The 13,568-nt window shown below is 37.8% G+C and overlaps 1 protein-coding gene across 1 annotated transcript in view; it reads right to left on the bottom strand.

Moving 5' to 3' along the window:
* The window catches only part of Nphp3 (nephrocystin 3), a 35,306-nt gene that overhangs the window by 6,277 nt on the left and 15,461 nt on the right, over positions 1-13,568 (bottom strand). The window contains exons 12-24 of the mRNA XM_010625600.1: positions 11,769-11,872; positions 10,634-10,748; positions 9,922-10,065; positions 9,393-9,490; positions 8,029-8,131; positions 7,544-7,626; positions 6,106-6,244; positions 5,310-5,474; positions 4,120-4,214; positions 3,390-3,512; positions 1,866-2,055; positions 1,451-1,692; positions 145-220 (exon numbers count right to left, since the gene is read on the bottom strand). Of these exons, the coding sequence (XP_010623902.1) occupies positions 145-220; positions 1,451-1,692; positions 1,866-2,055; positions 3,390-3,512; positions 4,120-4,214; positions 5,310-5,474; positions 6,106-6,244; positions 7,544-7,626; positions 8,029-8,131; positions 9,393-9,490; positions 9,922-10,065; positions 10,634-10,748; positions 11,769-11,872 (1,677 nt within the window). The remainder of the gene's footprint in view (positions 1-144; positions 221-1,450; positions 1,693-1,865; positions 2,056-3,389; positions 3,513-4,119; positions 4,215-5,309; positions 5,475-6,105; positions 6,245-7,543; positions 7,627-8,028; positions 8,132-9,392; positions 9,491-9,921; positions 10,066-10,633; positions 10,749-11,768; positions 11,873-13,568) is intronic.

The following is a 13,568-nucleotide window of genomic DNA, read 5'->3' on the forward strand; positions in this document are numbered from 1 at the left end:
CATTTAAATAAAAATGTTAATCAGTGCTTTTCTAGAAGTCACTTTAAAATCTAAAGCTCTTAAACATAAGATTTATGTACTTATGATATTCAAAGATGTTTTTCCCTTGGTTCAAAATATAAAACAGAAGAAAGCTCTTATTACCAAGTTGCCTTTTTTCCTTGTAGCTTTCTGACGAATTTTAAAGGATTTTTTCCTAAAATGTTCAGCTTGCTCATATCTTAAAAAAAAAAAAAGTATGTTAAATCAAACAAAAGAAGCACAAAGTATCCCTTAATGAAATAAAAGTACTCCTTACATAATGTAAGGCCTGTCTTGGCTATTAAATACAATAAGTCTATGCAGTTCAAAAGTTTCAACAAAACCTTCATAAGACAGTCTAACAAAGCAAAATAAAGCTAGTCTTAAAGTAGTTGGTAGTTGACATTTAGTTTTAAGTGATTTAACTCATTATTAATGTCTACTGTGAAACTTAATTAAATGAAAATACAAAATTTTGGTTTACACACATTTCCTACACAGGCTAATTTTTGGTTGAATACAAATGTGCAATTTGCACATAATTTATATGACACATTTGTAGAAGTTAAAAGAAAAATTTTCATTGTTTCACTTATGATGGAGAAAGAGAAGCACTTTCTATAGAGAAAGTGATGCTATTCATCGTGTGCCTGACAGATACGGAAACCTTTTTAAAAAGCCTTTGTTTTAACAATACTTGGGATTGAACCCAGGGCCTTCTGCCTAACAGGCAAGTACTACTACTGGGCTATATCCTCGTCCTGAAGTATCTTTATTACACCAGGGATTGGCAAACTTTTTGTAAAGGACTCAACAGTTAACATTTTAGATGCTGGAAGACAGTCTCTGTCACAACTAAGAATTCTGCCACTACCGCACAGAAGCAACCAGAGATAATATATAAAATGAAAAAATATGATTGTGTTTCAATAAGATCTTATTTACAAAAACAGACTTGGCTTGTAGGTAGGATTTTGCTGGCCCTGTATTCGTAGCATACTCAAAAGTCAACCAACCAGGAAAAGAACAGATTCAGACCCAAGAATGTATGACTTGAAGTCCATGCTCCATCCTTCATACATCTTCAATTAGAGACAATCTCGTAATTCTAATTTTTTCTGCCTACTCCAGAATACACAGATCAAGAAACTATCTGAAGGTGATGCATAGGTTAAGTACACAATCCCAAGCACATTAGCACATTAAAAAACTAATTTCCCTTCATATAATCACAATGTTACTGAGCTCCATCTTACTTATTTTGTTTTTGGTACAAAGTTGCAAGAGCCTCAAGTTCTCGAGCAGTATGCAGATGGTCTGCACCGTAAGACGTGATGCATAGGGTAAGTACACAATCCCAACCACATTAGCACATTAAAAAAACTAATTTCCCTTCATATAATCACAATGTTACTGAGCTCCATCTTACTTATTTTGCTTTTGGTACAAAGTTGCAAGAGCCTCAAGTTCTCGAGCAGTATGCAGATGGTCTGCACCGTAAGCATTTTCTGAGATCTCCAAGGCCTGCTTATATAGCTGTTCTGCATTGCCAAACTTCTTCCACTGCACGTACACACTTGCCAGTTGGTGAAGGGACTGGGCTACTCTTGGGTGATCTGGATCTAGAGCCGTTTCTCGAATTTCTAGAGACCTCTGCAAAGGCACCACAGCCTGGGGACAAAAGGTGAGAGGTTGATGAAAGTGAGCAGAGTGCTGCAAGAGCTGTCACCTGTTAGCTATGAAAGGTCTGACCACCACCAGAGGGAGCTGTGTTACTTCCTTAGAGGAAGGAGGGCAGAGAAAACATGAAAGCCCACCCTGTCTCTAACTTCCTGTTAGGTTACCTGACTGAGAAGGCCTAGGTCCTTGAGAAATCGCCCTAGTGTTTCATATAGATCAGCTAAGCAAATCATGTTCTCCTCGCCTTCACAGTTCTTCTCATACTGCTTCAATGAATCAAAGTATTCTGCTGCCATCGCACTTTTGTCTTTGCCAACAAACTGCCAATAGCTCAGCAACTCAGCAAAGTGTCCTCTGTTTCAACAAATAATGGCAATTTAATGAAAAACAAACTTTAGAATCCACTATAGAACAAAGATCCCAGAATTCATATCAAGTTATTGACAAGCAAGCACACTGTTGTAGGCAAGCAAGCACACTGAGGTGAGGCTCTGAGTCCCACTACTCCGGGCTGTGTGAGCTCAGGCAGATATATGCCCTCCATCTCACCGCCTCCTCTGCAGAAAGGGGTCCACTACACTACCTGCCCGGGTGTTGCTGTGAGGAGATTCTGGTGCATAGCGAGTCCTACACAATGCGGGCCATTATCATGACTACCCAGCCCTGGAAACTCATCTGAATTCTTTTCAGACATTTCATGAGGTGCAGTGAACTGCTGAGTTCACTCCAGAAACGACAGAATAAACTAACAAAACACAGGCAAGCAGCCATATAGACTATCCATTTTGTATTTTTGTCAAGGAACTGAGTGATAAAAGTAAGTTTGCTCATTTGCAGATGATATTCAGTAGGATGAGAGAGGTGGTAACCTAATGAACAAATCTGATCTCAAAGGAATCTTGAAAAATTGGAATGGAAATCAGAATAATTTGAGAGGTACATGGAAATTTGAAAGTGTTCATTCAGGAACAAATTGTGTAGCTATTTTATTGAGAAATGTCTACTTTTTTATTCTTCCTTTCTTTTTTTTGAGACAGGTTCATGCTGTATAGTTCAGGCTAGCCTTGAACTCATGATGTAGTCCAGGCTGGTCTCAAAGTTGAAGCAGCTTCCTTCTTCCACCTCTCAAGTGCTGGGATTATAGATAGGCATGAATCACCATGCCCAGCCTAAGAAATGTCTAAGTTTTTAAATGAGGAAGCAAAACCCCCTCCTGAGGCTTTAGTAGGTCAGAAGCTGGCTCATAGAAAGGTAGTTCAGTAAAACATATTAAGAGACAGACAGAATATATTTATGAATTAGGGTGATTCTTTAAATTCAACACAAAGTCAGATTCCATTAGGAGCCCAGAGTTTGGCTGAAAGGTTATGCTTCTGAGACAGTGAAGGCCCTAAAAAGCAGACTTTGTGAAGCACCACTCTGGGAGGTTTAGTTGTTGACCTGACGAAGTACAAGACAAAAAGCTTCATCATTCCTGCTCTGGTTGTACAAAGCAGCAATACTCTTGCTATTTTCTTCCTGGGCAAAAATCTCAGCCACAAGCCGTAAACCGTCTCAGAGTTTGTCCCACATTATATTTCAGGTATCACTGAAATCAGACTAATTTTTAAATTAAAAATGCCATTTTTCCTTTGTTAAATGGAATACTCATTCAAGTTTGTCCTTCTGGAGAGAGAATCCTGGAATACCTTTTGTAAAGGTTTTGAGACACGAAGAGATTGAGAAGGCAGTCGTGCAGCTTCTGCTTAGCTCCCTGCTGCTGGAAAAGCCAGGGCAGCTCATCCGCGCTTCTCCATGTCACTCTGTCCTGACTGCAGGGAGGAGACAACACTGAGTGACACCACCCTCCAACAAGCAAGCCTCGAAGGCTTCAGACAGATGCCCGGGGGTATATTTCACACACATCTCTAAGTATAACCTAAAACTCAGGTCAAAATCAGAAGTTTGGCCAATCTATTAAAATAAATAAATAATCATAACCAAACTCTTCCCTGCACCTAAATTTATGGGCAAGGTGACAAAACATTACTGAAAGGCAGTAAGAGAAATCAAAATCTCAGGACTTAAAAATTCCATACTTTGAAGGTACTCCCCTAAAATTGAATTATTTAGAAAATCCACAAGTATCCAAATATACACACAGACACACATGTACACATATTTTAAACTATTTAAGTGGAATAAAATGAAGATAATGAAATGATCCTGCAATGCTCTCACTCAAGTTTAAACCATGTGCAGACATTAAAAGACTTTCTTATGAGATCATCTTTTGTCCTTTAGACATTAACAGAATAGGGAAAAGATTTAGTCTTTTTCATAATAATTTCGTAATTTTTATACTTTAAGCTACAAGCTAAAAACCAGAAATCAGGACACAAAGAGTGTTACAGAAGAAAACTCAGATATTAATAATACCTCAGCTGCAAGGTGAAATAGCTGATTAGCTTTTGCCTGTATGAAGAAATAACAGTGGGATTATCCATGTACTCTAGTCTCACTGTTTCCCAGGCCTAGGGTGAAAAAATGATAAATTATAAAACTGAAATAATTATAAATCCTTTTACAAACCCTGTATTAGGTAGTATGACTTTTTTTCTTTTTCTTTTAGTTTTATAGTTGTATATGACAGAATTTTCCTCAGACTATTCTTTAAAAATTTAGGATATACGTATGTGATAAGCTTGTTTAGAAAATAATTCCTGTACTAATTTTTAAGACTGGAAAACACAATGTAGTTCTAACCTCTAGTTAATGTATTTTTTAAATCCCAGAAAATTGGAACAAAAGTTACTAAAAACAGTAAATTATATACAAGTGATATAAAATAAAGGCTGTGAAATTACAAACATTTTTCATCTCCAAATAGAACACAGCCTGTGTGGAAGAAGACTTCATCTCAACTGTAGGACTGCATATAAGAATTATATTAGCCAACAGTTCCTAAAGATTTATTACTATGTGCTAGGCATCAAGTCTGACATCTCACAAACACCACCATAATTTTCTTTACAACCCCACAGTAAGCAGCAAAGCCTGCCCCCTTCACAGAGCTTGCCCAAGGTCAGACCGCTAAGAAGCTGTGAAGAGTGGGGATGGGAAAGGCGGACAACTCACAGTCTCAGCCCTTAATGCATACATAATCATATCAGCAATACACTGAAACATAGAATTGAAAAACTTTTTTTCTTTCCCAGAAAGAAGCTGTGTGTGTGTGTTGATCTTTTGTGACTGGCTTTGTTTAAAAATTTTAATGTGGTAAGAACACGAGGTCTATCTTCCCTTTCAATAAACTTTTAAGTGTATGATACAGTATTGTTAACTATAAGAATAAGGTTGTACTATAAATCTCTAGAACTTGGTGCATCTTGCAGATACTTCCTTTCAAAGTAACAGCCACCTCCTAAAGATCCCACATAACATAATATTAGATAACCGTTAACCTGGTCACTGCAAAAACAAACAAACAAAAAACCCTTGTAATGCAAAATTCTAATTTTGTTTGGGAACTGAAATATTTAATTAACATAGTATAATATACAATGAATAATGTACTGCATTGAAATTTAAAAGTACAAAATAAAATGTAAAAGATGCTTAAAATTTACCTGCAGATGCCGAAACCTGAGCAAGCCACAGCCATAGGTCAACAAACACATTTTGTGTAAACTGTGAATGAGGGAGGTCAAGACGGCCCAGGATGTTTCAGGATAGAGTTCCATCAGTTCTGATTCGCTCACACCATTGTGACTAACATTGAGAAGGCAGAGAACCTAATAGTTAGAAAAACAAACGAACAGTGTTCACAAAACACTTCCTAAGTAACTAACAGTAATTAAAATTTCCACAATTCTTGTAAGCTTATTAACTTTTTGCCAAACTTATAATTTAAATGATTTATTTATCTTTTTTTTTTTATATATATCAGGGATCAAACTCGGGACCTTGCACTTACAAAGCAGGTGGCAGAGCCACTGAGCTAAATCCCCGACTAAATGATTTATTAAATCAAGAAAGATTTCTTATAATAAAACCCGCTTGTCCAAAAGGCATTAACCAAGAGTAGGGCAGTGTGCACTTAAAATCCAGCACTTCCCCTCCCTTCTCTCAGGCAAAGGGCATATGAGGAAAACATCAGCCACAGACACTGACAGAATACAATGAAGAATTAAAAAAAAAGCAACAGGTAGAGGACTTGGACCAGCAATTTTACATATGAAGAAACAAAGCAAATCAATGACCATGAACAGATGAGAAGTCCCAATGATAATTCCTGATAGCTCCCAGATTCCTGTATATGCTTGAAACATATTTAAGCACAAATTTCAAAGGCATTATTTACTTCAGTTCATATAGTTTGGAACAAGGCCAACTAATCTTCCCTCTGTAACTGTTTTACTTTACCTGTCTCATTAGCTCTTTCTCCACATCACTTGCCATGGACTCCTGGGTGGAGTGTAGAACAAGTCTGTATAGGGAAACAGTATCTTGGCACTGCAGGCACTGATGAAGGGTTTTATCTAAACTGCCTCTTTTCCCTGCACTGTTGGAAGTGAAAACAGATATAATTTCTTATAGGGTACCAACATCTATGAAAAATCTGGGGTGGACAGAGACAATGCGACCCCTCCATTTTGCACTGCATCTGGTAACACAATTGAATAAACTACAACACAGGAAAATGGTAGTTTCACGAGACTGCTTCATGAGTCACAGTCTCGTATACAGCATTAAATTTAATTCAGTAAACACGCTGAGACTTGCTATATGTCAAGAAATTAACTTTCCACTGTGGAACATAAAAGTGATAAAGACGCGGTTCTTATCACCTGGAAGGATGCACCTTTATTCACAGGAAGGAGGGAACTAAGGACGAGCAATGTTTGCTAGTTAACCAGGCAATTTAAATGTGCACACAGCTAGAAGTTTGAAAACGTTAAACTAAAATAAGTAAGTGGAGGGTTTGTTTTAATATATTGCACAGTATTTATTAGTCGTTTCTTTTAGAAACATACATATGGAGAAAAAAATGAACAAAGACGGTCCATAGTCCCTCTTATAATGTACACTCCGACTTACTGCTTCTGACGGTGCAGAATGTCACACACCACAACTTCACGGAGGGAAGATGATGAAAATTCACGGAAATTTAAAGTTTTAGATTTTTCTTTTCATTTCAAATGTGGTGCTCAAGACAAAAATGTGGAATTAAGAGACAAAAGTAATAGGTTCAGTGTCTGGAAATGAGAGGTATACTAGGAATAGGATTTTAATCTATTTTCATGCATAACAAAAACATTTTAATCTTTTCTATCTCTGGTTGAGGACAAAGACAGTAGAGTGAAGTATCAAAAAAGAAATAAAAATAGCAAAACATTCTAATGCTTATCTATAGTAGATTACTAGTAGATCAATAAGACAGAAGTAATCTACTATCATAATTTGAGAAAGGACAACTAAAACTCCTTACCTACCAACTTACTGATATTAAGGACACCTGAAATAACATGCTTACACCTCCTATGTCTCCTCCATATACCCAAAGCTAGGGGCGCCCCAGCAAGTGCTAAGGACACTCAAAGGTGGCCTCAAATGAAGGCAAGACAGCCTCCTTTTGCAAGCCCAGTAGTAAAAAGTTAATCAAATAAAGCTATAGGACAAGTTCTAACAATTCACAGGCGGCTCTGTTTTTGGCAATGAGTCACATCCTCGAGGAATGTAAGCTCCTCCATTAGGGCAAGCAGGAGCTCTTAAAACAAACAACTCTCAGTTTACAGGGTGGGAGATTAGTCTGCAGCAAACACGAAACTCAAGAAGGCCTCGGAAAATGACTCCCGCTTACCGTGCCATCATTTTGCCGAAAAGGGTGACATACAGGGCATTGCAGGTGGCAGCACAACAACAGTGTCGGTCTAGCTTCTTCTCCTGCACCAGTTCACCAAAACCACAAGACAAAACACAGAAACCCCCATAATTAAGCAGTCACCACTACAGAGCCACGGCAAATGCCCCAGCAGTAACTGCGCCATTGCCACCCCACCGTAGTGGCCTTGCACTATCTGGGGATTCTGGCCACCTTCAGCCCTCCCACCCCTGCAGACGGAAGGCCCCACCAATGTGGATACCTGCTAGGGTTACGCAGTATACTTAAGCCCCAAATCCTTTTCTGCTTCTTCTGCACTGGCCATAAAGAGGGAATGCATTCATCAAGGTAATTACAGAAGTCCAATTTTCCTTGGAACAACAGAGCTCTGTACTGAATTTTACATCATGTATTTTATAAGAAAGCAGACAGTGAAGATAGCATCAAAATTAAAAAATATTTACCTGCTCCTTACTCAACTTAATGTCTACTGAGTGGCATTCTGCAATTATAATAGATTTTGCATCTTTTGGATTTAAGGGATCGAGATGAAGTGTAGGCCACAACCTTTTATTTAAAGAAAAGAAAAATGAAATTCTAATAATACAGAAGGACTGTAATCTACCCACAAGATAAATCCACTACAGGAATTAATTTTTATAGTGATTGTATAAAGATAAGTAAAATTAATCTCCACCAATCATATTAAAATTATTTTATTCGTTCTAATATGTATTATTTTTGTCACCAATTTGTCACAATAAAGTGTTACAAATTAAATAGCACATACATTAGACAGCCAAGTGGGAGAGTATTTCTAGCTATATGTTCTGAATTTAGTAAAATTAAACATAGGTATTGGTACTTATGAGGAGTGGTACAAGACAGTCTTTGCCCACTAGCACTTACAGTGTAATTAAAGTTTAATTATTACAATATGCATTCTCAATGTGGTAGTAAAAATAATTTTATGGGGGGCCATAAAAATGTTACTCTTATGTATAAAGCGCAAATATACTCATATCTGTTTATATATGTAAACTGATATACAAAGTATGAATAGAATTAAAGTTCCTTTAGGGGAGACTGATTAGAAAAAAATATCCAACAGACTTTAAGATAGTAAAAAACAGATTAAAGACCACTGTCCTACAAGCATATACATAATTCCAGCACTCAGGAAGCTGAGGGAGGAGGGGATCTCTGTGAGTTAGAGCCAGCCTGTGTGGGCTACATGGTGAGTTCAAAGCCAGTCTGAACTACACACAGTGACGCTCTATCTCAAAAAACCAAAAATAACAACAATAACAAACAAAAACACTACCCTACAGATTTCAACCCTTGTATCACTTTTTGAGGGCTGATGTGAGCTTATATTTCAAGTTAGCAGATGTCTAGATTGCTGTTTCCTCTCCCTAGCCCACCCTGGTTTTTCTCACCCATAAATTCAACTGCCCTACTAGGGCTCATTGCTTAGATCTACAACTGGAAACTAAAAATAACCAAGTGAAAACGTTGAACTTAATCCCTTTCCCCTACACACTGCCTGTCCTTTGTGTTCATTTTAGCTCATGAAATCATAATTCAGTTTTGAAAGTCAGAAACTTAGGAGGCATTTGCCTAGCTTTCTCCTTTTCCCTTACATCTCAGATCGAACCTCCCACCACATCCTAAAGGTTACTTTCTTGAACTCATTGGTTCATTTCTTGAACCATTTCAAATCATCACTGCCTTTTACATGAAAAACATAAAAGTATATCAAAAACCTTTTCTTGTCTGCCCTCCAAACATTTTGTGCAGTCTGCAGGAAGTGGAGGGAGCACTGTACCTCCAGGCAGCAGGGCAAGTTTCCACATTCACAGAGACAATCACTCGGACATTCACAGGCAGCGGGTCGATGAGCCATTTCATGTGTTTTTCCACTTGCTTAAAAATATAAAAACAAAATTCAATCTATGAATCAATATATTTTCAAACAATCCAATAACAGCTCCAATTAAAATTAAATTCTCACTTTCCCTTATTATTATTGACAAAAATCTTATTTTTACATGATATATCTTAGGATCTAAAAGAACAAATGGCAAAGCATTATTATCACCAATTTGAATTCAGGACAGTTAAATGTCAGACCTAAAAATGTATCAAATACTTTTTGTCAATTCTATAAATTCAGTTGATCTTTCCCAATGAGACACTAATGTCTGCTGGAACACAGTACTTTTTAAAAAATCCACATGCTTCCTCTCTAGAGATTAAGCAGATATAAAAGAAATTGCATCCATGCTTTTCCCGCCAAGGGTGTGGCTTAGGCAGCTACCCAAGCACAGCGACACATGACAGAGTGACAAACCTACCTGAACCTGATCTACAGAATCAATGATGATGATGATGCTGCCTTGATGTCGAGCGGAGAGTTTTTCCAGCCAATGTGGGAATTCTTCCAGCAGCTTCGCGGGGTCGAGCGTCAGTGCAGACGCTGACCAGGAGTGCTGCATCAACTGCGAGACAACAGGCAGGGGTCACAGCCGTCACACTTCGCCACAACTGGCGAGAGACTTCTAGCCTTCCTAATAGATCAAAGTCGACTCCCCATGAGGACATGATCATATCAACTACTATTTTTAATCTTACACAAAACCAGAATAACTAGCTAGGCGTTGAGTGTCCCTTATTTGAAATGCTTGGCAGCAGAGGTAGGTACGTAACATTGTTTTAGACTTTGGAACAGCTGCACATGCATAAAGAGAGACCTTGGGAATGCAAGCCAAATCTAAACACAAAACTCACATATGTTACATATCCACCTTCTCATACAGCCTGAAGGTTCCTATGCGGTATTTTTAGTGTGCCTACATTTCCACTGCCCTAAGGCGTCGATGTGGAATTTCCCACTTGTGCTGTGAGGTAAGTAAGTGCTCAGAAAGTTCTACATCTTAGAGCAGTCTGCAGGACTTCACATTGGGGATGCTCAACTTGTAATAATGATCATTTATTACTAATACATAGTCCTAACAATTTCTCAATTTAAATAAAATTTGGGTAATTCCAAAAGGCGGCATGTTTTACCTTTAGAGTCAGCCGTTTAATAATCAAGGAGGACTCTGAGCTGGTTGACATGGGCCTCCCCACAAAATGAGAAAGAATCAGCACGTTAGGGGAACTCTTCTGTTGCAACTGAATCCTGAAAGGAAAACACAGGACTTTTACAAGACTGACGATGCTCCTTTAGCTTAAAACAGACAAACAAAAAATTAACAATGAATTAAATGCTGCCTGTCAGCAATTACATAGTTATTCACTTCTGAACAAAGAGATTTGATTTTACTCCATTTTCAGAATCTTTACTTAAATAAACTTTTAAAAAGTATAAATTCATTTAATTACAAATTGGTGTTAATGTAATCTAGTTTACATTGGAGATTAAGGTATTAGTAAAAGAAGCATTAACTTTTCATTAAAAATATACTATGATTAGAAAATTTATTAGGTATAAAAATACTATTCTCTAAGTATATTTTGAAAAGGGCAATAAACAGGGAACGATGGCCTACACCAGCGACGGCAAAACTTTTAGAACTTTAAATGATACGCTCATCCCATCGTGGCACACGTGCGTAGGTTCGCCACCACTGACCTATACTAACTAGCCAATGTGAGCAATTACGAATTAAAAATATTCTTACTACTTGTTTTTATGAAAACAAAAAAATAAAAATTTATTAGTTGATGTGAACTGTAGTATATAATCTGAAGAAGTAAATTGACATTCATAATTGATTAACCTTAATTTTGATGTTTCTTAGAATTTGTTTTTTTTCTGAATGGTTTTTGTATTGTTTTAAATATTTAAAAATCTCGCTGAAACTTTGAAGATGAAGACAATAATTGGGAATAAAGTGCATCCCTCTGCAACTGACCTACTTCCATGCCACACTGACCACTCCCTTCACAGCCCTCTCGTGTCTCTTACTACACAACAGTGAATGCTCAGAGTTTCTACTGCTTTCTCATTCTCTAATCTTCTCTCTGACACCCAAACTCTACACACTCCTGGGCATAAACCCGTCAATTTACTCCTTCGTGCTTTTGAAATGTTTAGTACAGGCCATGCAGGAAGGCAGACATGCAATACTTTCTGGGAAGGGCTTCAGTAATTCAAATGATGAGGATGATAAAATGACTTAATCACGCTGCATCATACCACTTGGATAAAAGAAGGGACTTTCCAGAACCTGGTCCTCCAGACACCAGAAGGGGTGGAATCGGGGCTGGTGCTGCCACTAGATCATTAAGGCGTTGATAATACTGGAAATAAAAATTAATTTAAGTCCTGAGGAAGCACATGTTTCTGAGAAAAAGACAGTCACTTCTGATTATCCTCTGACAACACTGAAGGAGAACAAACTCCACCGCCAGTCCACAGCGCCTTCATGACTGCTTCTTTTGATGCTCGGTGAAATACATCAGCGGTAGTAAACTAGGCATGGGCCCCAATTTCTTCTCCCACAGTGTTCTTGTAAATAAATGGTGAAGGATAACACTTCAGATCCCTGTGGGGTTCTTCAACATTCAGAGACAAAATGGTAACAATATCAAAGTGGGGTCCTAAACCACAGAAAGTGCTGCAAAAAGACTCTAGGGCCCTGGCAGGCATACTCAGAAGAGCATCTGTGCTGGAGTCCGCCTCAATTTCTAAAGGGGCTTCTGTGCCCTTCTGGTATCCCAATCTGCTCCAGAGAATCAGTTGAGGAAAAAGACTGTTCAGGCTGGGCTTGAAGTTGTGTTCCTCCTGCCTCAGCCTCCCAGAGTATGAGGATTACAGGCATGTGTCACTACACCACCTTGTGGCCAGTTTTAAAACAGCCAAATTCCCCAACAACTCTAAGAAATGATTATTTCGATCCATTTTTCTGTTTGTCATATCTAGATACCTTAGAGAATAAATTGCCCAGGAACTCAAATAATTCTGAAGGCAGTGATCCCTCTGAAGGAACAAAGGAAGGACTTCATGATGCATCACCTCATAGATCCTAACAATTGACTTCCGGATCCACACAAAGTCTCCTTACAGATCTATGGTTCCAAATTAAGATCCCTTGCTGTGGTAGAAAAAGCACAGAATTTGGAGCCAAAGGACCAGGGTTCAAATCCCAGATCCATATTGTCTATTCTCTGTATGTTCTTGGGAAGACCATAATCCAAACAGCATAGATAAAGTTCTCAGACAAAATAACTACTAATTTAATACTTCTTTTGTGTCATGTACTGTGCTAAGTGCTTCATGTGTATTATCTCCCTTATTTCTCCCAACACACTGACAAATCCTTACAAGGCAGGTACCGATATTTTACAGAGAAGAGAAGAAAGTCAAGTTTAGAGTAGCCAAGTGATTTGATCAAAACCCAGTTATAAAATGACAGAACTTGGACACAAACACAGTCTAAATTATTAAAGTTCTATAATAATACAACTGCTAATGTTAGCTTCCTTAATATTCTTTAAAATATTAGGTATTATAATAATTTTATATTATTTCTTAAATTCAGACATATTTCTTTGTTATGTATCAAGATCTGTTAATTTGTTAGATATTTAGGATTCTTGGTAGACCAATAAAAGACTGGTCTGCCTATTGTATGTTTTCAGAATGCTTAAGACTTTGAAAGACTTTTAAACGGCAAGAATAGCCAGCCATAATTATGAGTCTTACCAAGTTTCATAGCTATGCTAACCCTGGTCTGAGTGAGCTGCAGATGATGGCACAATGTACTTACGGTTGACAAATCCTAATCTTTAACCAGAGTGCTTGTGATCAGAAGTATACTGGATGCTCACTGATCTCTCATATGACACAAATGCATGTACATCTCAATATGGACAATTAGGGCCAGGGATTTAGTTCAGTGGTTCTGCCCCCTGCCTCACAAGTGCAAGGTCCTAAGTTTGATCCCCGGTACAAAAAAAAAAAAAAAAAAAAAAAAAAAAAAAAAAAATGAACAGT

The sequence above is a fragment of the Fukomys damarensis genome, unplaced genomic scaffold (assembly GCF_012274545.1).
Source record: "Fukomys damarensis isolate Sample0158 unplaced genomic scaffold, DMR_v1.0_HiC HiC_scaffold_37, whole genome shotgun sequence".
NCBI lineage: Eukaryota > Metazoa > Chordata > Mammalia > Rodentia > Bathyergidae > Fukomys > Fukomys damarensis.